General features: G+C 38.7%; 1 protein-coding gene across 5 annotated transcripts in view; it reads left to right on the forward strand.

Annotated features, from left to right (window-relative positions):
- pde4ba (phosphodiesterase 4B, cAMP-specific a) overlaps window positions 1-21,408 on the forward strand; it is a 153,054-nt gene extending 131,646 nt beyond the window's left edge. For 3 of the 5 annotated variants that reach the window (XM_028027426.1, XM_028027427.1, XM_028027428.1), the window contains 9 exons: window positions 582-694; window positions 13,526-13,619; window positions 16,340-16,623; window positions 16,723-16,887; window positions 17,183-17,282; window positions 17,391-17,545; window positions 17,654-17,776; window positions 17,887-18,069; window positions 18,160-21,408. In XM_028027426.1, the coding sequence (XP_027883227.1) occupies window positions 582-694; window positions 13,526-13,619; window positions 16,340-16,623; window positions 16,723-16,887; window positions 17,183-17,282; window positions 17,391-17,545; window positions 17,654-17,776; window positions 17,887-18,069; window positions 18,160-18,600 (1,658 nt within the window). In that variant the 3' untranslated portion in view covers window positions 18,601-21,408. Of the gene's footprint in view, window positions 1-581; window positions 695-8,008; window positions 8,288-12,191; window positions 12,712-13,525; window positions 13,620-16,339; window positions 16,624-16,722; window positions 16,888-17,182; window positions 17,283-17,390; window positions 17,546-17,653; window positions 17,777-17,886; window positions 18,070-18,159 lie in introns of those variants that run through there. The other 2 variants (XM_028027430.1, XM_028027431.1) reach the window with 2 other exon arrangements.
- Window positions 21,409-22,429: the final 1,021 nt, after the last annotated feature.

Below are 22,429 nucleotides of genomic sequence, written 5' to 3' on the forward strand. Positions count from 1 at the left end.
TTATGTTAACTTGTATCTTTGCCAGATTTTAAAATGTGTTTAAAACAGAAATTTGAAAAAATGAGTCTGCTTTGGGGTGATGCTTTTTCAGAGCCCTATAGTCAGAAGAAAAATAATAAATTAATGAAAAAATACTTGCAAAAGAAGTGCTACTGGATGTGTTGCTTTCCTGTGAGTTGGGGTAGAGTGTGTCTGTGTGTGGCAATGGAAAAAGGTGGGGAGTATCTGGTTTCCTGGAGCTGTGTGTGTGGTGGTGGGGGGCGACATTATGCAAATCGGCTGAGGATCGCAGATTTGGAAAAGGAGGGGGGTTGAATGTGTGACATGCATACGCACCGAGGCAGACGGAGCGAGGTCGGGGTTGCAGCTTTCCTCTGCTCTATCAACAGCTGCGAGTTCCAACAGCTCGCCACGGCTGCACCTCCTCATGATGAAGGAGCACTGCACCCGGGTGGCACAGCTAAAGTTTCACCCTCTTCCACAGCAGCCGCAGCAGAGCCGTGCACCGGGTGGACAACATTCGGGCTCCATGTACGCCGTCTGTTCTGACAGTGTGTCTCTGTGTACCGGGTGTCTGACAGATGAGGCGTACCAGAAGCTGGCCATGGAGACAATGGAGGAGTTGGACTGGTGTCTTGACCAGCTGGAGACCATCCAGACGTACCGGTCTGTCAGCGACATGGCCTCCAATAAGGTAGGGGAGACCACATTTCTCATTTTTTCTTTGAAGAATTTTCTGAAGAGTGCAAAACAGAATGTTTTATCATATTTAAACAAAATAAAACACTTGTTGCTCCAAACCTGTAAGGAATGGTTAACTTTTAGACTGCTTAGAGCAAAGAGTATAACCAATCCAATCCAATGTTTTAATGCATCTCCCAAGCAAGGTCAGAAGTTTTCTCCCAGGTCGAAACTTGTCCAGCATGCTGAAAAGGAGAGCATTGGCTCCACAGGGGGCGCTGCAGTGTTTACTGACTGGCTTATAAAGCTGCCTGCATACATATGTTTCCTATCAGCTAATTATTTCCTAAATCAACACAAAGCTTGATAATTTTTTTTCATTTGTCCACATTTCTACAAAGTTGGTTACACAACTGTTATTACCTCGGCTGTGACTCTTAGCCCATGTTTCCTGTAAAACCTGTTTTCACTGTCCGCTGGTTCCTCTGCATCATTGATTCAGTGTGATGTGCACTAAGGTTCAGTTCCTGTTTTTTTATATAAGTAACCTCATAACCTTTATACTCAGATTTGTAATGGCATTTGATATTGACATCTAAAGTCAGTAAATTAAGTTCTTTTATTTACTAGAAATCAAATAATATTGTAGAAAGCACCTTGCTGCATTTACTCAGCAATGTTTTAAAAAACTGTTGTAGTACTCTCAGCTTTGATGGCTGTAGAAAAAAACAATTTCTGCATAATTAACCTAACTTTTAGAGACAAAGTTATGCTACCATAAAAAATAAAAAAAAAACATGTAAGAGGAAGCCACTTGTCTCACTGTGGATCTGAACCAAACTTGTCAAAACAAAACCTTAACATTTTCAAGATAATAGCCCCAAAACAAAGTGCAAATTACATATTTAGAGTACTTCTATTTTAGACTTAGACTTAGACTGACTTTATTGTCATTTTGCATGCACAGGGTGTATACAGAACGAAATTTTGTTGCATACGGCTCAGGACAATGTTTTGAGGTTCCAATGTTGTGAGGTTACTCCAGAATAAAATAAAATACAGTATAAGATATGAATATAGATATGAATATAAAATATAAAGTGCAGGAATGACAGTAAAATAGAAGTTATTTAGCTATGTACATGTGCAAGGTATGGTTTTATTTATTATTATTATTAATTCATTATTTATTAGGTTTTATTCCAATAACAATTAGTTTGTCATACCTGTAAATTCACACTTAGATCTTACTAAATAATTTTGCAGTGCCACTCTAACTGTGTTGGTTGTTGCGTCATTGATAGTGGATGGGAAGTACTGGTAATTTCTTCATCCTCCTTTCGAAAGTAAGGAAGTTAATAGAGAATGTTTAAATATTTATGAAGCTAAATTTATCTTTGCATGAACCAATTTACTGTAAAGGGGGGGGAAAATGTCAGTAGAACCAGTGGAACATTTAAAAACTTATTGAATAATATTCAGATTTCTTATCATCATGATTTCTTCTAATCAAATTCTGCAGCAGCTTAAACTGGTAATGTTCCAAGCAAAGGGTTTTAGAAATATTTTATTCTAAGGTCACTGCTTGGCTATTGTTTAAGAATCATAACTTATATTCATATGTGTGGGTGTGTTTTAGATTTATATTAATGATCTAATGAATCTGGGATTTTCCAAACAATCTAAAATCCAGGAAAACTACAGTGGAGAGTCTCTGTTCAAAAAACAAACAAAAGAAAAAGTCCACACTCTTTGGGGAGTCCAGTCAAAAATGCTGCAATATGCATGCTAAAGCAGCAGGTGATGATAACATCTTCCCCCACTTCACCCACCTCATCTGGTGAAAGTAGTCAGAGGACACACTGATAATCCAATGACAATATATTGTGCACATCTAATTAAAGTTGAAAGATACATTCTCATGGTATCTTTTCATTGGTACCATGCAAAGTTCTAGATTTTCTTAGTCTAGAACTAAGAAAATTCTAGACTAACCTTTTAAATAGAAATGTGCAGTTTATGTTGTATGTGACTTGGTGTTTATTCTTAGTCAATCACTTTTTCATCTTGCATTTTAGGTTTACTGTGAATGCTCAAACTGAGGCAGATGTAAAATACCCATTAAAAATATGCAGCTGTTGATGATCATTTCTAGCACACTACTGTAAACTTGAGTTGGTTTGTTCAGAGTGATGGTATCGTTGAATATAAACTTCCTGTTTTGTTATTTCAGTTTTTTTAACCATACACTTAGTTTCACAGGAGGTGAAAATGCTGAACAAATTCTACTTTCAATTGATCAATGTTAGATTTTACTGTGCCTATGTGAAAGAGAGACTGTATTGGCTGGTGCACCTGGTGTATGTGTCACCTGTTCTGCACTGTGTGTAGACACCTGTCGGCGTGGGCGAGAGCTACAGGCAGCACACCTAAAACACTAATCAATACATTTAATGAAATTCAAAGAAAAATAGCACAGTATATGATGAACTAGTGCAATCTCTCTTCAGAAATGAACAATAAAGCTACAGAGCTTTGGGTGAATAGCTGTCAGAGGTTTATAGCCTCTCTTGCTGTGAGAGAGGAAACTAGTAGTAGTGTATTATTTTACTGCACTTTAAAGATGCTGAGTTTTAAAATTTTCCGAATCAGTGGCTTTTCACTCTGACTTTTCTAATATGATTTGGATCAGAATTGTAGAGGGGAAAAATGCTGACTGGGATATTGCTAGTTTAATTTTTGTGCTATAAATGTTTAGTTTCTGAGGCTGTCTATACAAGTTTGTTTTTATTTTGTTGGTGGACATATTAATGTTATTATGGCCTTCTGCGGTGCAGTGTGCCACTGGGGAATCTCTATAAAAACAAACAAAAACACTTCGGTGGGAATTTTCCGATTTTTTATGATGTAAAAAAGCAAGACATATAATCCATTTTTGTTTTTCTCAGCTACTTATCAATGTCATGAACAGGACAACAAAATCTAATCACGGCCTACTGTACAAGTTGTTTTGTAGACCTGTTAATTTGTTGTCTTGCTTGGTTAAGGTCAAAGAACAGATATGAGAGTTAAGGTGAGAACAAAATGTAAAAACAATTTGTCTCGTAAGCTGAGAGGAAAAGCTTGTTATTTCTCATAAAACTGGACAACAGGATGTGAGAGATCCCCCAGTGGGTCAAACACAATAAACTCAGGAGGAAGAGAGAGAACATTTGTGTGTGTCAAAGAGTATGAGTGTGTGAGGGATCCTTGCTGACCGCTGGGCAGAATGACTCTCTCTTCCTGTCTCCATCCGGATCTCCTCCGCTCTTTTCAGACGACAATAGACGTCCCATCTTACTTTTTTGGTTAGTTATTGGTGGTGGTTGCTAATCCTATTTCGTTCATCGTCCGCGCTAACAACCAGAAGTGAATGTCAGCTGGACTGCTCTCTCTATAAACAAGTGATTAAATCACTAAAAAACCCCACATTTTTGGATAACAGCACATCAGAACTGAATAATACCTGTATATTCCAATGGATATTACGCCTGTTGTTTGCCATGATTTGGTCTCATCTGACATAATAGTGAAATGATAGGGCCTTGGCCAATTTGAGCTTGTTGGAATTGATTTAGGAGCTCAAAAATTTCCAAAGTCTTGAAATAATTGAGAAATATGTGGGATTTTTAAAAATCTTTCTCCCTAAGAAAACAGATTAGATGCTTTGTATTGCCAACATAATCCTAAGTCAACATAACTAAGTGAGCTAAAAGAAGTTTAGTAAAGCAGCCTGTCATATTTCAATTATTTTTATCAGCACTTGCATTATAGTTTATATTCTTTTTGGGGTTTTTTTGCTTTAGTTTGATTTTCCTCTCAGGTTTTGCTCACAATTTGTTATAAACATTGAGATTTAAGCAAACTTGGATAAAAAAGAAGCACCAAGCAGTTTTTGACCAGTTACCAAACACAACAACAGACGCAGATTACAAATGTAGAGATAGCAAAAGAATTTCACCAAATATGTACAAAGTTATTTTGCAATTTATCCAGTAAGGAGAAAAAAATCAGGAGAAACTTCAGGAATAATGAGCTAGTAAACTACCTGTTTGTGGGCACAGTGGCGAACAACTGCTTGTGTAAAAATATATGTATATGTTCATTAAAAAAAATAAGTGTTGCAGCCTTTAGGCTGACTTTGTAATTTCTGCTTCAATTCTAACCAACATTGTTAACCTGTTGTGCCAAAAAACATGTCACCATGTTTCTATGAAATGAAAGACTGAATAAGAAAGTAGGGTAAAATACAGCTGCAGTTGTACATCTGGGTTGGAGCAAAACCTGAGATAGGAGCCGTATTGATCCAATATGATTATCAAACATCACCAGAGGATCTGTAGTGACAGGACAGGAAGCAAAACACATTGTAAAAAAGGAAGTTTCCAGTTTATTTCGCTTCCTGCTTGGATACCTGTGTTAGCCAAAGTATGAGCTGTGTTATGCCCTTATTCTTCAGGCTTGGTCCGTCCTTTAAATCTGAGTTTCCTCTTGTTGGATAATCCTCGAACAAAATTTGCTGCATAGATGAACTTTATAGTAAAAGGGTTAATTCAACAAAAAGTCTAGGTGGCCAGCAATAATAGTTATTTAACCAGATAAATAACTTCTTTTTCAACAGGGACGTTGCAATTTAGCAGCAATCCAAAAGACCACTGATCAGTTCAGCATATTCTACTAAAGAAATGTTGTTATATATTAATCTAACAATAGTTTTGGACAGTCATTGCATCTTATCTAAATATGGGGCCATCAAAAAAGTATCATCCACATATGCAAGTGCTCACTGGTTTTAGTGAGCTCAGAGGGACCTTTTTGTTAGAAAAGTGTGTTTTGAAATCACTCTCCCACATTAAAAAATAATGCTCAGTTGAGTTGTGATTTATTTATGCTTCGTACTTTAATGTTTATGGGTCTTCTGGCTCTTGAAATGATTATTAGTCATTGTGATAAATTTCTGGTTCACAGTGAAGCATATCAGGTGTCACAATGTTCTCATTGTGCGTTGTGACCTTTTTTCATCTCTGTGACTTTGGCGCGAGAGTCGACGTGTTCTTACATGTAACCAAAAGAAGCTTTTCAGAAAGCATGTTTTCATCAACTGCATGTAAACTTTATGTCTACGTGTGCTGCCGTGCTTATGTGTGCTGTGCGTCTGCACTAACTGCAGCTTAATCTCCCTTGGATCTGCTATCTCTGTCTCAGTCCTGTTTTTATAATAAACTAAAATATTACACAACTGTTGAGCCCCCTCTCTGATGTGGGTTGCCACATTCAACCTGTGTTTTTTTTTGTTGTTGTTGTTAACAAGAATGGGCTAATCAGCAAATATGACCCTTGTGCATCTATTGTGCTGCGGATGGAAAAACTGTAATTGAAGCTCCAGCAGCGTATGAAACACGAGTCAGGAGGGGGAAGTGAAATGTAAGAGGTTACGGCTGCAGCTCCAAGGTGAGAGACAGGGGCTGCTCCTGCTGCTGAGGGCTTTCAGTACGTGACTGTCCTCTTTGTTCTGCATCACTGGCATAGATGAGACGAGGTCTGTTTGTGTGCTGGGATGTTTTCGTCTGTCAAGGCCGCAAACCCCTCTCTGTTATGCAAAGAGGGTGAGAGTAGAGCTTAAGAAAACCGTTTCAAAGGTAGTTTTGTAAAGGAAAAAACTTTGAAGTACTACATATTCACACTTTCAGCTATTCAGATTCCTTTATATAACTGGTCATCTGATGTAAAGGCATGCAACTAAGAATTATTTTCAGCGGATTAACTCATCTTTTAGTGTATGATTAAATAAGCAGTCATAAGCTTAACTTCCTAATTCCTTAACACAAAGTGACATCATTGCATCTGTTGTCCAGCTACTTCACCTCAAAAATAGACACTGCTATAATAAAACTCAGTCACTTGGTGTTCTTATACATAAACTGTCAAATTTGTGATGATTAATTTCAGTACTTTGACTTTTCCTTTAATTGCTTTGACATACAGTTCAAAAAATCTGAATTGACGTTTTTAGTCAAATTTGAGTTTTAATCCCTTATTTTGAAAAATAGCTACTACAATTAAAAATTAGAGTGTGTTCCTTTTTATTATAGTGCAGAAGTTGTGGACTGAATTTCCACATAATTGTCTTGAGCATGTAACCAGAGTAGATATGCATATGAAATGAATCAATGAATCCATGAATGTGGCGGAAAGGGTCAAAACTTTTACTTAGACACACTTGGAAGAGTTTTAAGGAAAAACTTTGTCTGGATTTTTTATTTTAAATTTATGTTTATCTGCACATTTTGTGTGTGTGGGCAGTTATTTCCTAAATTTCTTTCCATCGTGTTTATCTAATAAGCTTACGTCACTCCAACAAATGCAAGAAAGGTAAATAAAAAAAGAAGGAAATCTATGGCCATTTTTAAATATTCAAATATGGGGAAAACAATTCTAACCTACCATTAGTCACTATGTAACAGATGTGTTGGGGTTTGGATTGTTGCTGATCGTTATGACTGAAGTGCACCCATTTTTTGATACTTCATTCAGAAGGATAATGCACTGTGTTATGAATCTCAAGTTATCTCAAACGTTTTGTTTTTTATTCTTTTAACATGACAATGAGTTTTCTCTATTCCAGTGTCCTGCACAGTCAACAGATCTCAGTTCAGTTGAGCATTTTTGGGATGTGGTGGAAAAGGAGATTTGAAACAGCAGCTGTTAAATCTGCAGCCACTGTGGGATGCTTTTAAAAACAAACCAAAAGCCCTGGTGAGGGTTTGTACCACATTAAGTTTGCCATAAAGAATAGGGCAGTTCTGAAGAGAAAAGGGATCCAACCTCTGCGTCACTAGATGTTTGTAACAAAGTGGCTTGCGAGTGCATTTACTCACAGCTGAAACACAGAAAGTGTAGTTATACTCTTCAAATCAGATTTATGTTTGGATCAGCAGAGGGGTTTTATGCTGTCTTGCAGATATTTAGTGGTGTTGAATGCATCATGTGGCGGAGTGTAGCCAACAGTGAAGCTGCTGGTATCAGCCTGCTGTGCTAAGATGTTGGTCTGTTTACATTAAGTTTAATTTCCACGAAGACAAAAAAAAAGTGCTTTGCTTCATCCTGTTCTAAGAAATTCAAGCCTTCTGTTGATCAGATTGATCAGAGAGATATTGACAGCATAAACATCAGAACTGTGACCGCCAGCTGCTGGGGAATGAGCAGGCTGAAAAGGAACAAAGAGACTGGAGGCGGGCCTTGCCCTATAAGGGGGAGTGTGTGTGAGGCAGAGCTCTCTCTGCCACACACACTCTCAAACACATTCAGTCATTGCTCCACATACACGGGGTGTGAGGTAAAGCCAAGTCAGACTTCGCAGCCCAAAGTGAGTCACCAGAGTTGTGGCATTTCCCAGAGTCAAACAGCCGGGACTCAGTCCTTTTACTCATACTGTAGTCAGAGCGAGACAGACACATTAACGGACGGACGCCCTGCTCAGGTCTGCACGCCGCGCTCAGCAATAATGGGTGCCTGCTGCTTTGACAGAAAAGACAAGAAGTTAGGGAAGCTAAGTTTTTGGAAAAAGGTGAGTTTACTTAAATTTCATGCTGTTCAAGGTTGTTTGAGGACTTTAAGTCCAAAACTGCTTCAGAAGGTTTTTTTATTTCATTTTTTGTTGAACATTTGTTATTGCTACCAGTCCTTTTCTGTTCAAAGTGGTTTTCTTGGACGAACTTTAAATGTATTCCACAGCAGTGGAATATGATGGCTGAAGTTTGATGACATTTTTGTTTTCAACCTTCTGCATTTACAATCTACAATTTTCTTCATCAAATTTTAAAAATATTTTTTTGATAAAAGATGCATCTGTATCTCTGTTCACCATTCAAGAATCTCTATTTATCCTTAAAGTGTTGGTGAAAATATTCTGAATGGACAGAAATCCTTCCTGTCGCGCTTTTTGTTTATTTACTGAAAAGGAATTGAAAGAAACCAAAGTTGAGGTTGCTTTTTAAACTAGACTTTGTCTTTTTTGTTGTTTCACAAATGATCTGTAAAGTGGCAATACTGAAATAAATTGAGCAGTTTGATGAAAAAAACAGCACATGGAGTAGAAGACAGACTGTGAGCTTGTTTCTGTTGTTTGGCGTGGTTTTGTGTTGTCAGAAGGGTTCAAGTTAATAAGGAAAATACTTAATAAAATTAATTATATTTAACTCAAGCACATTAAGAATGGACATATCCAAACATTTTAACAAACCCAACAGAGAGCGAATTTGTGTGTTGGCAAAAAAGCTCATCTAGGGGTCATATTGAGTTAGAAGGAAGAATCGCTGTGGATAATTTTGCACTGTGTTCAATACTTTTTTCTTTGAAAATAAATTAATTGGAGAAACATCTTGAGTTTTACATTTAATATGTAAGATATTGCAGGTTGAGTGAAATTTTGCACCGAGCCTGAAAGCTGTTTTCAGCAATTTGTGAAAACGTGTCCAATTTTGTAACTTGTTTTTTTTTGTTGTTTTTAATGCTTTGTACTGCGTAATCTGGGGCAGAATATGTATGAATACACTCTAAGTCTTTAAGTCTCTATTTCATGGCTTTGTGAGTCAGAGGAAGTGAGAGGTAGTATTTCTTTTGCACCTCCAGCGAATTTACGCACAACACATACGCAAGACTCTTCCCCTGATCTTTACAGAATTATGTCACTTTGAGTAGCTTTGGTGCCAGTTTTACCAGCTTGCGTCATATAGCCAAGCAAAGTGGAAATAAAATCAAAGTCTTGCAAAATTTGGCAAACAAGAACATGGAAATGCACTATGGGGAAAGAAAGGTAAATATTCATGGGAAACATTTATTTCAGGTGAACTGAAAACAAACTTTAAAGTTTTCAATTCTAAAAATCTATTAGCATTTGATGCTTATTAAGATTATCGACTAAGTAATTTGCAAGCTCTACAAAACTTTCAATGTTTGGTCTCTCTGCAGCATGAGTGTAGTGTAGGGTACCCACTAGTGGCTGTTGGGTACAACTTCAGCCTGGTGGAAAGGATACAAGTAAACAATGTACAAAGAATGACTCTGAATACACAATTCATTCTGGATTTCATTGTTTATTTCTCATTATTATTTGAAATAGTAATGAGGTCAGAAGTAACCGATAATTCCATCAAATAATGGAATAAATAGCTAAACAAAACAGGAAATATTGTGATGGTTTAGGACAGATTGGGCCATTTAGCTATTTAAAAGTGCCAAAATTTCCCTTAATACCGTTCGTAAAGTCCTTTCAATGAGACACCAGAGAAAGTGGCAGAGTGCCCAGAGGTTCAGAATCTCGCATCAGGCCTTCCCTAACATCCTGTTATAGCAGAGTGGACCCTCTCAGCCTCGTGTCAGGAGAGACCCTGTGCAGGCCTACCTGTCTGCCTGGCTGCCCTGCACAGCGAGCTGTCCGATGAAATCACATCTAAATATAGGAGCTCAGCGTTACGTGTCCCCCCCTTACTCATTCCTCCCGTGCTGGTCAAACTAAAATGCCACAGGCTCCATTCACCTTCCCTGCCTCTGTCATGGCAGCTCTCTGCTGAATCAACCCCACTGTAGGCAGGGACAAAAACCAGGGAGGAACATGGGATTAAAATACATGGATATTAAAGTCAGTCATAAAAGGACGTGTTGAACTGTGACGGAAATTGCACCCAGAGAGCTTCCAATCCCGTCAAAGCTGTGTTTTATGTTCACCACGAGTAAAAAAAAAACCCACATCCTTACTTTTTTCTTCCACTTAACCTTCCACTAATGTGCTGGCATTTCACTTTGTGTCTAATCTATCTACATAATGAGTTTAATTTTAATACTAAAAGAAATTACCATTCTGATGCTATTCTTAATTAACTCTAGAGTACGTCTGTAAAATCTACACGTTACATGTAAGGATCAACTATATTTAAGTGAATAACAGCAACTCTGGTAGGTTTTATGCATTTGTGCCTACTAATGCATGTTTGCAGCCTCCGGCAAAGCCCAGTTCTCTGACACATTGTAGAGAGACACCCCCTGCTGTTATTTCTGGTTTTCTTATATATTATGTAGTGAGCTATTATATAAAGGGCTGCCTCCTGTTTTTTTTTTTCTTTTCCTTGCAACTACCCCCTCTCTTCTGGTCCTTTCCCTCGGTGGGAAGATAATCTGGAATCCTCTCAGGAAAGCTTTGATCTCCCACTCATGCTCCCCAGTTCGAACAAACAACGTTGGACCTAAAGGATCCTATGAATCTCTGTTTACAGTTTCCAATTGATTGGTCCTGAGATGACAAACGCCATATTTTCTCTTTAGCAAACCGCCCCAGCCTTCTTCTCTGGGACTCCACAAATAATAGTCTTGACAGAAATTGACAAAAAAGCAAATTCACACCTTGAAATGGAGTGCTGGTACTGATGTAAGAGTGGATTCCAGTCAGGTGGCTCCAGCCTTGTCCATTGCAGCACCTGCACCAAGGACAATTCATTGATTCTTTCCGGAAGGCGGGCAGAGAGAGATTGATCACTGCCGGAAAATTGACACATAAGTGGTAAAGAGCCAGGGATTGATGAGGCGGAGGGAGGGAACGGGGCACACTGGATGCGATGTGTGTGGTGTGTCCTCGTGACAGCTCAGCAGCTTCACCGCATGAAGTAAAAGGGAAAGCCTCTCCTGCATTTCTCCCCCTCATTTTTTCTATTAAATGAGTAAAAAAAGCATTGATGTACTTGTTCTCTTATGCTGTTTCTATGGTCCCACACATACACTCCTCTCACAGTCAAACACATAAGCCACATCCGTCCCCAAACTGGGACGGATGCAATTATCTGGCATCTCTCTGCTCTTTTTCTTTTTTTTTTATTTTCTCACCTCCTCCGACCAGCTTTCCCACTCCACTTGTTAAAAATAGCCGTCCACAGACACCCTGTTGGCATCCAATATTATTATGGGATGCAGATAATGAGCAGGCTTATGAGGTCTATACAATGGCTGCCACACTTGGTTGTCGGAGACAACAGAGGACTCGAGAAGAGGGGAGTTGAAGAGGAGCGGGCGATAGTGGAGATAATGGCGATTAAAAATACAGTTCACACAGGCTCACGTTCCTCAAAACGTGGCTCATTGTTTCACTGTAAAGGAGGAGGGTTTGTTTTTACTTCCTAATTACAATCCCCTTCACTCGATGACTTGATATAAGTGGCTTTAAAGGGGATTAGAAAGGCTGAAAATTGAAAAGTATGTAAATTATTTTGGGGGGAAAAAACTTGGAACTCATATCTGCTTCAAAACTTCATACAAGCTGTAATTAGGGCTCCCCCTTTTCCTATTTCTGTCAAATCATATGCTCCGAAAAGAGTGTTGCTATGGCTGGCAGATAGTGAGAGGGGAAAAAGAGATGGAAAAGGGGAGAAAAAAACACAGAAAGATAGAGAAGCTGGGAAAGGAGGGGGAGAGAGAGCTAAAGGGAGAGCAGCGAGGCGAGACAAATCCAGCGGAGGAACCCCCCCTCCAGTCAGATGAACATCACTGCCTCTCTCCCTCCTCCTCCTGTCTCCATCGCTGTGTTTTTCCCCTCCTCCCTTCCCTGCTTCCTCTCCATTATTCATCAGTACGCCGAGAGTCCCCAACTCACGGCTCCAGCAGCTGCTGCTGCCGCTCTAGCCCCATACAGCTGGATCTTCTTGCTGATTTTCCAAACATCTTATCAATCTATTTCCTCCATCTGCAAGCATGGAGACTTGGAACTGGCCCTTTTCTGCTGAGAGGAAGAGCGAGCCATCATAAAGCTGCTCTCTTTGCTGTCGAGAAGAGGAGAAGATAGAGGATTGTTTTTTTGTTTTTTTGGTGCCAAAAAAATCCTGCTTGACTTCAGTAAATTTTCCCCCCTATTGGATTACAGTTCTGGCTTTGTGTAGGAACCAAACAACGGGGTCCAAAATGCCTGAAGCCAACTACCTGCTGTCGGTGTCTTGGGGTTACATCAAGGTGTGTGGTGTTTAATTACGTATCACGCTGGGATACCGCACTCATATTGTCCTAGCTCTCTTTGCTCCTTAGTTATCATATTAGTTATTTGCTCTTACTGAAAAAATTCTCATCAGGTGTATTTGTGGAGCTTCATTTTTAATGTTTGGTGGCAGATCTGATAACATTTCCATCTTTTTGGGTAGATGGGGCTCAGACAGAATGGTGTTTTGAAGCTCGGGCTCCATCTTGAGCCCTCTGCAGAGCTGTATCTCTGTTTGTATGTATGTGTGTGTGCACGCACATGCATCAACCTGTCATAAACATCTGCTGCTGCAGTGCCTGGGTCTCCATGTACCATCAACTGCACATATTTTCTTGGTCTCTAATGGTTTCAAATGTATGGAGAAAATGTGAAAAAGGACGTCAGGGACAACTGTGCAAAATTTCCTCTTACCTGCATTAAAATTCCTCCACACTGACGCAGTTGCCTGGCCAGATAGATTCCTGTTAAATGTGAATGTGTTTAATAAAACTTGAAATTGGTTCCTGTGGAGACTTTAAAAGGGGTATTAAAAGCTTCTGGTCCCCTGCTGGTTACTCAAATAATGGTTGTATCATAATTAATTCCTGTGTAAATGGAGGGGAAAATACACAGTGTTCCCCACTGATTGTAGGCTGTAATTGAATGGCATTCTTGACCTGATTAAATTAAACGTGGGGCTGTTGGATTTTCAAGATATCTTGTAATATAATTTTTTGCCAGGTTTCCCCCAATTTGGAAAGTGATGACATTTTCCTCTCTCTCCCTCTCCCCTCCCCTTTTCTCCTGCAGTTTAAGAGAATGTTGAATCGGGAGCTGACACACCTATCCGAGATGAGTCGGTCTGGGAATCAGGTTTCCGAATTCATCTCCAACACCTTCCTAGGTAAAAATAAAGTAAAAATCACAAGAATAATCTGTATCCAAAAGTCACACTAATAGTTTTTATTAAAGGCATTTATTGTGAGTTGTGTAATTATAATTAAATGTGACAAATCTGCAAGTATTAAGTGGTTCATTTTAACACATTTTCATTTGAACATTTGTTGAGGCTTCATTTTGTTTCCCACATGATCAGCTGTGCAAGTTGTTCTGACTGGCTTCACTGTGGGGGCGTACCAGTAAAAAATACTGCGCCATCAACCTTTCCTCCAATATTTAGAGAACTAGTGAAAATGAATGTGTATATTTTTTAAGGTATTTGGGCAAAAAGAACCTATGTACTAGTTTGTTAGTATCTAAAAGAGGCAAACTGGGAGAAAATAAAGAGTTTATTGCTGCATAAATTGCAAATTTTAGTGTATTTGAGACTGCAGCAGAATCAACCAAATGCAAAAGAAAACATTCCATAATAGTTTATTCTGCATATATGAAACATCGCAACAACTAGAGTAAGATATAAGGTTCAAGATTAAGAAAATGATTTAAAGGTGCTGTAATATGTGAGGAAAATGGAGGATTCCAGACAAACAAGTGAGGGAGGGAGCAGAGAGGAGACAGAAAAAGGATCTACAGAGGAACCCCCTTCACTGGCAGTGAGATAAGCTCAGCAGATTGGGTGACTCATTCAGATCTTAATGCTTCTCTGTCACTGGGGACACCTTGTTGTCCCTTTACCCACCCACTGACCTGACAAGGGAGAGGGTGACCGTTTTGACCGAAGTACATGGCAGAAGGTAGAAAAATAGAAGGGATGTGTCCACATTAATGACTAAAGTGGCGCAGCTGGCCTGATGTGTCCTCAGCTGACCAGCAGGACCTTTTAATCTGTCCATCCATGAACACTAACGTCACGTCAGCTGTTTGCTTTCTGTCATTTTTTTAAAAGCGTAGATGCAGAAACAGGGAAATTAGATTTTTATCCAGTGTGATTTGCGCTCCATGATTCCTTTAAAGAGCCACCATAAATCCTTTCAGTTTATTGCTGCCCATCTACTTTCTTTGTTTATAAAAACAGTGATGTGAAGTTTAGCGCAATTCTCTGGATTAATTAACACCTTCATTCATTTCTGGCACAAATCCATGGAAGACTTTTGGCTGGCAACAGGCACACGATTCACGTGTGCCCTTTTTTGCCCCCCGTATCCTGCTGCCCACTCAGGCTAATTCCCTCTGACGGGCCAGCAGCAGAACACGCCTAGATTAGGAAAAAAGGAAACTACTATTTAACCTCTTCTCTTAACGGAAAAGGAATTTAATTTTTACCTCCATAGAATTAAAAATAATTTAAACCTTTTATTGAATCCATCAAAACTTACAAACCACGCATCACTTTCAGTCTGAAAATGCATCGGTCAACTGCATGGACTTTGATGCACTTTTTTGAATATTAATTAAATACATGCTCACTACCTCTTTCACAGAATCTACACTATATTTTCTTCCTATATCTTGGGAAAAATAGAGAAGCTAGACTGAAATTGCATCCTTTGTGGACATATTTTGAACCAAATTTTGACATTTAATTGAATAGAACAGCAAAGCAATAGGAGAGCACTCACCCATGTGAATACAATATGAAGCAGAAATGAATAACGGGCATGAATAAAATCTACTTCACACCTAATGCTTATATGGGTCATGCATCAGTGGTGATGATCGCGAGTTGCAATAAATTACAGTATGATATTGCCCTTCTCTTCATTTTCCCACACAGCACGTCAGAGAGCATTTAATCGCGATTCTAAATTACCAGAGAAGAACTGTGAGAAAGGGAAAGACGCAGAGAAAGTCAGAGACAGCAGTGGATGAGAGGGAGAGTGCTTATTTAAATTACGGCTGGTAATTGAATAATCCTCCACAGGGGAAGGCCGATAGGCCAGCAATGAGCTGAATTGAGGCTTGAAAGACGAGTCCACGGCTTAAATGAATGCCGATGGCAAGTCCTAGCAGGATTTCTATCAATTCCTCTGTGACTGTAGTGAACACAGCTCAAAAAGCATGTACTGGATATTTTCAATGTTTGGAAAATAATCAAACACTTCGGTGCCTTTTAATAGTTATTATTTGTACCATTTCTTCATTTTACTAGGAACCAAAATAGAGATGTGCCAGTTTCTATTTCTGTTAATTGTGTCAGTTAAAACAACTATAGCACATTTGTCATTAAAAACATCAGCTTATGACATTTACTTTGATGCACTTTGTTTTAAGCTAAGTAAAAATCAAGCAGAGTTTAAGGATTTGTGGTTCTAGCTTCAATTCATATCTTTATCAAAGAACGTCAAAAGAAAAAAGGGAAAACCTGACTGGTGCATCTCTAGACCTACTGCAGTTGAATAAAATAAACCTGGCATGCTACAGGAAGAACGTTGACATGGTTGTTTTACAATGCTGCTTTAGCTGTGCTGAGTCCTGGGTTGAGTGGTTAAATACTGTAAGGTCAGACAAGCTGAGGCTGGACAAAGAGGGTCATGAATGAAGAAAGAGTTGAGGAACCTGATGAATGAACACACTGCAGGCGTCGGCTGTGCGTCTGGATTTTTTGTTGTTTTTTTTCCTTTTTTTTCTTTTGCTGAGCAGCCTCTGCAGACCATCTGGATCCTCACCCTGCAAAACGAGTCTCCAAATAACACAAGTCGTCCTTTTTTCTGTTTCCTCCCACAGATAAACAGAATGAGGTGGAGATCCCTTCGCCGACATCCAAAACGCGAGAGAAGAAGAAACAACAGAAACAGCAGCTGATGACGCAGATCAGCGGGGTTAAGAAGGTTTCCCATGGATCGTCACTCTCCAACAGCAGCATATCGCGTTTTGGCGTCAAGACTGATAAAGAGGAGCAGCTGTCCAAGGAGCTGGAGGACCTGAACAAATGGGGTCTAAACATCTTCACAGTTTCAGAATACTCCAACAACCGACCTCTGACCTGCATCATGTACGCCATATTCCAGGTAAGGACACTCTTCCTTTATTGCAACCATTTAATGAAGAATAAATCTATCTTATTGGTAATGTTGCTTTATTTAATCCATGATTTGCTGCTTTTTCAGGAGCGAGATCTGCTAAAGACGTTCAAGATTCCAGCTGATACGTTTGTGGCCTACATGATGACACTAGAGGATCATTATCATGCAGATGTGGCTTACCATAACAGTTTGCACGCTGCTGACGTAGCCCAGTCAACGCACATCCTTCTCTCTACACCCGCCTTGGATGTGAGTCTTTTTGTAAAAGCTATATAATCTGTTTGAAATTGGCCTCATTTTCAGTTTTTCATGCATGCATTTTAGACATCTCTCCTGTGCTTGTAGAAGTTGGTGTAATGGAGTCAGGTCTGAATGACCTGGTTTTGCAAAAATGATTAAGTCCACTGTGCTCTTTACCATGCATATAGCACACTTAGCACAGATGAGGCAACACATAGCAAACTTATAGTTGAGTGTCTGCTGTTTGCCTCTTAGCCAAGTTACTTTAAGAAATCCTTAAATTTTGTTTTTCTGTCTGGACTAGGCGGTCTTCACAGATCTTGAGATCCTAGCGGCCATCTTTGCTGCAGCAATTCATGATGTCGATCATCCTGGAGTATCAAACCAATTCTTAATCAATACCAGTAAGTTCAAAATAATACACAAACATTATGTTTTCTCTGACTTGATAATAGATAGATTGAAGCAAAGTTTACTCAATAAACAACCAATTTTTTGTATTGAATATGCAGATTCTGAGCTGGCCCTGATGTACAACGATGAGTCTGTGCTGGAGAACCATCATTTGGCTGTGGGCTTCAAGCTGCTACAGGAAGACAACTGTGACATCTTCCAGAACCTCACAAAGAAGCAGAGACAGTCCCTCCGCAAAATGGTCATTGACATGGTAAGATATTTGTATTTGACTGGTGATGTAGGCAGATATGAGGTGACAAAGCTGATTGGTCCATTACATTGTTATTGCCAAGCTAACCATCTTTATCTTGCTTTGCAGGTTTTGGCTACTGACATGTCCAAACACATGAGTCTGTTAGCTGATCTGAAGACTATGGTCGAAACCAAGAAAGTGACCAGCTCTGGAGTGCTGCTGCTAGACAATTACACAGACAGAATACAGGTACGTTCAAAATAAAAATAAAAAATAAAAAAAATGTATAGCTCCAGATCATGCAGACAACTTGAAAGGTTTTCCAACTATGTGCCAACATTTTATGTGTTTATTTCTAGGTGCTGCGAAACATGGTACACTGTGCTGATCTGAGCAACCCCACAAAGTCATTGGAGCTCTACCGTCAGTGGACTGACCGGATAATGGAGGAGTTCTTCCACCAGGGAGACAGAGAGAGGGAGAGGGGGATGGAGATCAGCCCCATGTGTGATAAGCACACAGCCTCTGTGGAAAAGAGCCAGGTATGCTTTCAAAAATAGGAAATCATACAACTACAAACATATTGTGAATCTAGAGAAAGAAAACACCCTAACAATTTTTTTTCCTATTAGGTGGGTTTTATTGACTACATCGTGCACCCCCTGTGGGAGACCTGGGCCGATTTGGTTCACCCTGACGCTCAGGACATTCTGGACACCTTAGAGGACAACAGAAACTGGTACCAGAGCATGATTCCCCAAAGTCCCTCACCGCCCTTTTATGATCAGGGCACACATGGACACAGTGGAGGCACAGGAGGACAAGGAGGAGGGGAGAAATTTCAATTTGACTTGACATTGGAGGAGGAAGACATGGACGGGATGGACAAAGACTGTGATGGGGAGGATGAGGAAGGAGAAGAGGAAGAAATAGAGGTGGAGGATAGTCTTGTAAATTCGCACTCGCCTCCTCCAGACTATTTGGACAGTCAGGCAGAGGAAGAAGACGGCATGGTTGAGCCAATGACGGCAATAGAGATTGTGACGCATGAAGCCTCACCCACAGACACATAGGGCTTCCAGCAACAGGCTCTCATGGTGGTTTGAAAGTTTTTTGAAAAGAGGGGGAATACCCTCTTGCAGCTGTGCTTTTTAATAAGCCCACAGAAGCAAAGGCTTAGTTTAGGCCCGCACAGGGGCAACTTGCACTTGGGTGTTTGAAGCCAGACACAGATGGACAGTTTCACAGAGGTGGCTTCAGAGTTCTCAGGAATTATTTGCTGCGAACATTTTAGTCTCGATGGACGAGAGAGGAACTTGAAGGACTTCAGCCAGTTTAGAATTGGCTAATTTTCTTTTCTGGACTTGCATTATATGGACAATGACACTACTGAGAGAAGTTTTGTACCTTAAGATGTTTTTTTTCTACAGATATAAGATCTTGAAGTAGCATAGAGTAAGATCTACTGATGGAGACACATTTGTATAGCAAGCGAAAGTGTTTACTTATTTCTGTACCATTTGTCAAAGGACTTTTTGTGTGCCTTTTTTACAACTGTCTTTATAATAGTTTTTTTATTTATTGAACACAGTAGTGTTTGTGAAAGGCTTTTATTTCCTTTATGACAAAAAAGAGAAAAAAATGTTTTTGTATGGTAAAGAGCAAAGTCTTCCACATACTGGGCAATAGAGAAATCCAAGCAAATGTTGACAAACAGTTCTTAGTCTCATCTATAGTAAATGGGAAAATGTACACCAGAATCACTCAATATGATTTCTATCTGAGCACCGACAGTCTAGACATATGTTCAGATATGGTTCATGTTACAAATTTGATAAGTTGCTTTTTGTATCAGTCAATGAATGTCAATATTACACATTAACACATCACTTTCCATCCTACACCTTTTGTTTTTGGTGAGCTGCAAACCATTGAGCTTTCCTTCTGTTTCTTTCTTCCCATAGCTTCAAATGTTTAGGTATTCTTTCAATTTGTATATAGTTTAAGAAAATATTTTGGTCTAGTTTGATCTTTTATTTTCAGATTTTAAGAGCAGATATGCAATCAATGATGAAACAAATGTCTCCTGACATCCAGCTGCTTGGATCAAGGGTAAAATAGAAAAATAAGTCGGCCAAGGACAAAATGCACAACAGTGGTGAGTCTATTTTTAGCTTCCAGGTATGCTCCAGTCCTAATAATCCTGTTAGCCGAAAGAGGTTCAGAACCCAGATCTGTCTGATGTAACGCTCCCCTGCATTTCCTGCAATCAGGACCAGACCAGATGATTAAAGCCGCAATTACAGTAACCTGTCTAAAACACGCTGATGGACAGAATTCACATGGCTTACAATGACCCTGAAAAGTCAGGACAAGTAGTCCTTCCTCGTGATAAAAATCTACTCATTGACGTCAGCTGGCTTCCCGGCAGGGTAGTTGAATTCCATGCAACGCAGCAAAGCTTTGGAACTGTAAAGAAATTAGAAATCGCCCTGAAAGCTTAAAAATGGTTTGCAGACCTTCCTACATCTGATCATAATGAGTGTCCTAGCTGCATTAATATCCTTACATAACTTTGATATAGGTTTACTGATACTCAAAGGTACTTAGTTTAATTTCCCTTAAAGCATGCTTAAGTGGCAATTATTTGTGTGTGGTATGTATGTTTTATATGGGAGTGTGTTGTCTGTGTGTGTTTGGATCAGACCTTACCATCCCCAAGTCACTCCACAAATTTGCTGTTTGTCGCTATGAGCTCAAGTTGGTCCTTTTTGCTGTTTATAACAGTGTGTATTTATTCTCTACTTTACGCTTGTAAATAAGAAATACTGATTTAGTGTAAAATCTATTTTAATTTATATGCACTTGCATTACCTGGAAGTGGTGGTGTCTAATGTGTAGAAGACTCTGGAGTGGAGTCTTTTTTTTTATAAATGTATATTGTTTTTATATAAATATATCTATATATAAATATATCTAAGAATATATTCGCACAAAGTTTCGAGTGCCCAGCAGAGCAGCAGCTAAAGAGGCTTGTTGTTGTCATATAAAACCCTTGAAACTGCATTTTTTGTTACATAAAAGCTACATTTGTTTTACATAATTAAAAAAAATTGTTAATGATGCACAAACATAAACCAAAACTGTTCTTGAATTTAATAAATATAATAAATTCAACAGAGAACCCTATATTTTAGTTTGCTTTAAATCAAAGCCTGTTTCTAGTTAATTATCTTGGGTTACAAGGCTTTTATTTGACATCAGCAATTTGATAACCAAAAGGCCATATGGAGGACATTTTAAATTTTATAGGCTTGGAGATAGGATACATACAAGTTAGCTAAATAATACTGAAGCATAGGTATTGCTAAGTTCCAGAGTACACATAGCTTAATTTTGTCAGATTTGACAGCTTAAGTAAACCAGGCAGATGTTTGACTGACAAACACAAAGTCATCATTTCTTTCTCCACTCAACGCACTTCACCTAAAGTAGGGGACATTATCAGTAGCATACTACAATATGCCCAGCACTGATTGTTCTGAGTTGACAACAAATCCTGATCTTATGTAACTGTGCTAATGTGTGAACTCTTCTGACCAAACGTGTTAGCAGTTTTGACAGACAAATTTGTCAGTATTAATGTTATCTATGTTCAAGCTTTTTTGGTCCTAGTTGTGTCCAAATGGTTAGCCAGATTTAGCACTATCTGCATGAGAGATGGGTTCTTTTATTTTTTATTGTTCATCTGTTGAAGTCCACCACTTGTTGGTGGGTTGATAAATGTTTCACACAATGTATGGTATGATATTGTATATTGTGTTTAAAAATAAATCTGAAATACTTTTTTATCAAGTGATTAAAAGCAAAGCATGAATATATTTTTTCTGTGTTGTGTCCTTTCACTAATACATCAACATCTGACCTTTCACATAATTGACTCTTGAAAATATCTTAAAGCCTTTAGATTACAGAAAACAGTTTATCATGTTGATGAATAACTATTAGCATGAACCTGAAGGCCTATGCGCAATAAATTGTGTTTGAATCTCTTAATACATGTAAAATTATTACTTCAATTTAAAAATTATTACTGAAAGTTAGCTTGCAGTCCTTTCTAATTCAAGAATGGAATATATTTTGTTCATTTTCAATCAATCAGTCAAGTTTATTGGTAAAGCACATTTCAACAACAAGGCAAAACAAAAATACAGTCGTAGAAGATTGTATACAGTTGAAACTAAACATTCTCATGTTTCTTTTTACTATGAGGGATAACAAGACAACAGACTTTATGACACTTTATATTACACGTCTTGTAACATTCTCATAATAAAAATATAGTATCACAGTTCTGGAATATCTGAGTCTTATTTTAATAACCTTGTCTGTCAAAATGACATAAAACTGGAGGTTCAAGTGTGGTTGAGCTATTTTGCAAAGAAGAATGAGTAGCTTCAGTCTCGGAATGGGCGAAGCTTGTAGATACATACCACCAAAGAATTGATAGTTAATAACGTTAATGCTTTAATTGCAAGGAAAGGTGGTTTGACAAAGTCTTGACTCAAGGGGACTGAATACGTGACATCTTTTTCATATTTTGGTGTTTCTATCTTTTTCTTCATAATTATGCTCTACATTGTGTTCATTTAAAATGCATTAAGAGTTGTGGTTGTAAGATGACAAAATGTGAAATGCTTCTACAGGTATAAATACTTTTGTAAGTCACTTTACATACATGGATATAGAAGCCACATAAATAAATGCAAATTACCACTGTTGTGAAATACTATTGAAACTATCATTTAAAAAAAAAAAAATAAACTAAACCTGAACCACATGAGAAAAGTATATCATCCAATTTATGGTTAGTGCTGGAAAATGACACAGACCTGGTGTTGT

This window comes from Xiphophorus couchianus, chromosome 9 (assembly GCF_001444195.1).
Source record: "Xiphophorus couchianus chromosome 9, X_couchianus-1.0, whole genome shotgun sequence".
NCBI lineage: Eukaryota > Metazoa > Chordata > Actinopteri > Cyprinodontiformes > Poeciliidae > Xiphophorus > Xiphophorus couchianus.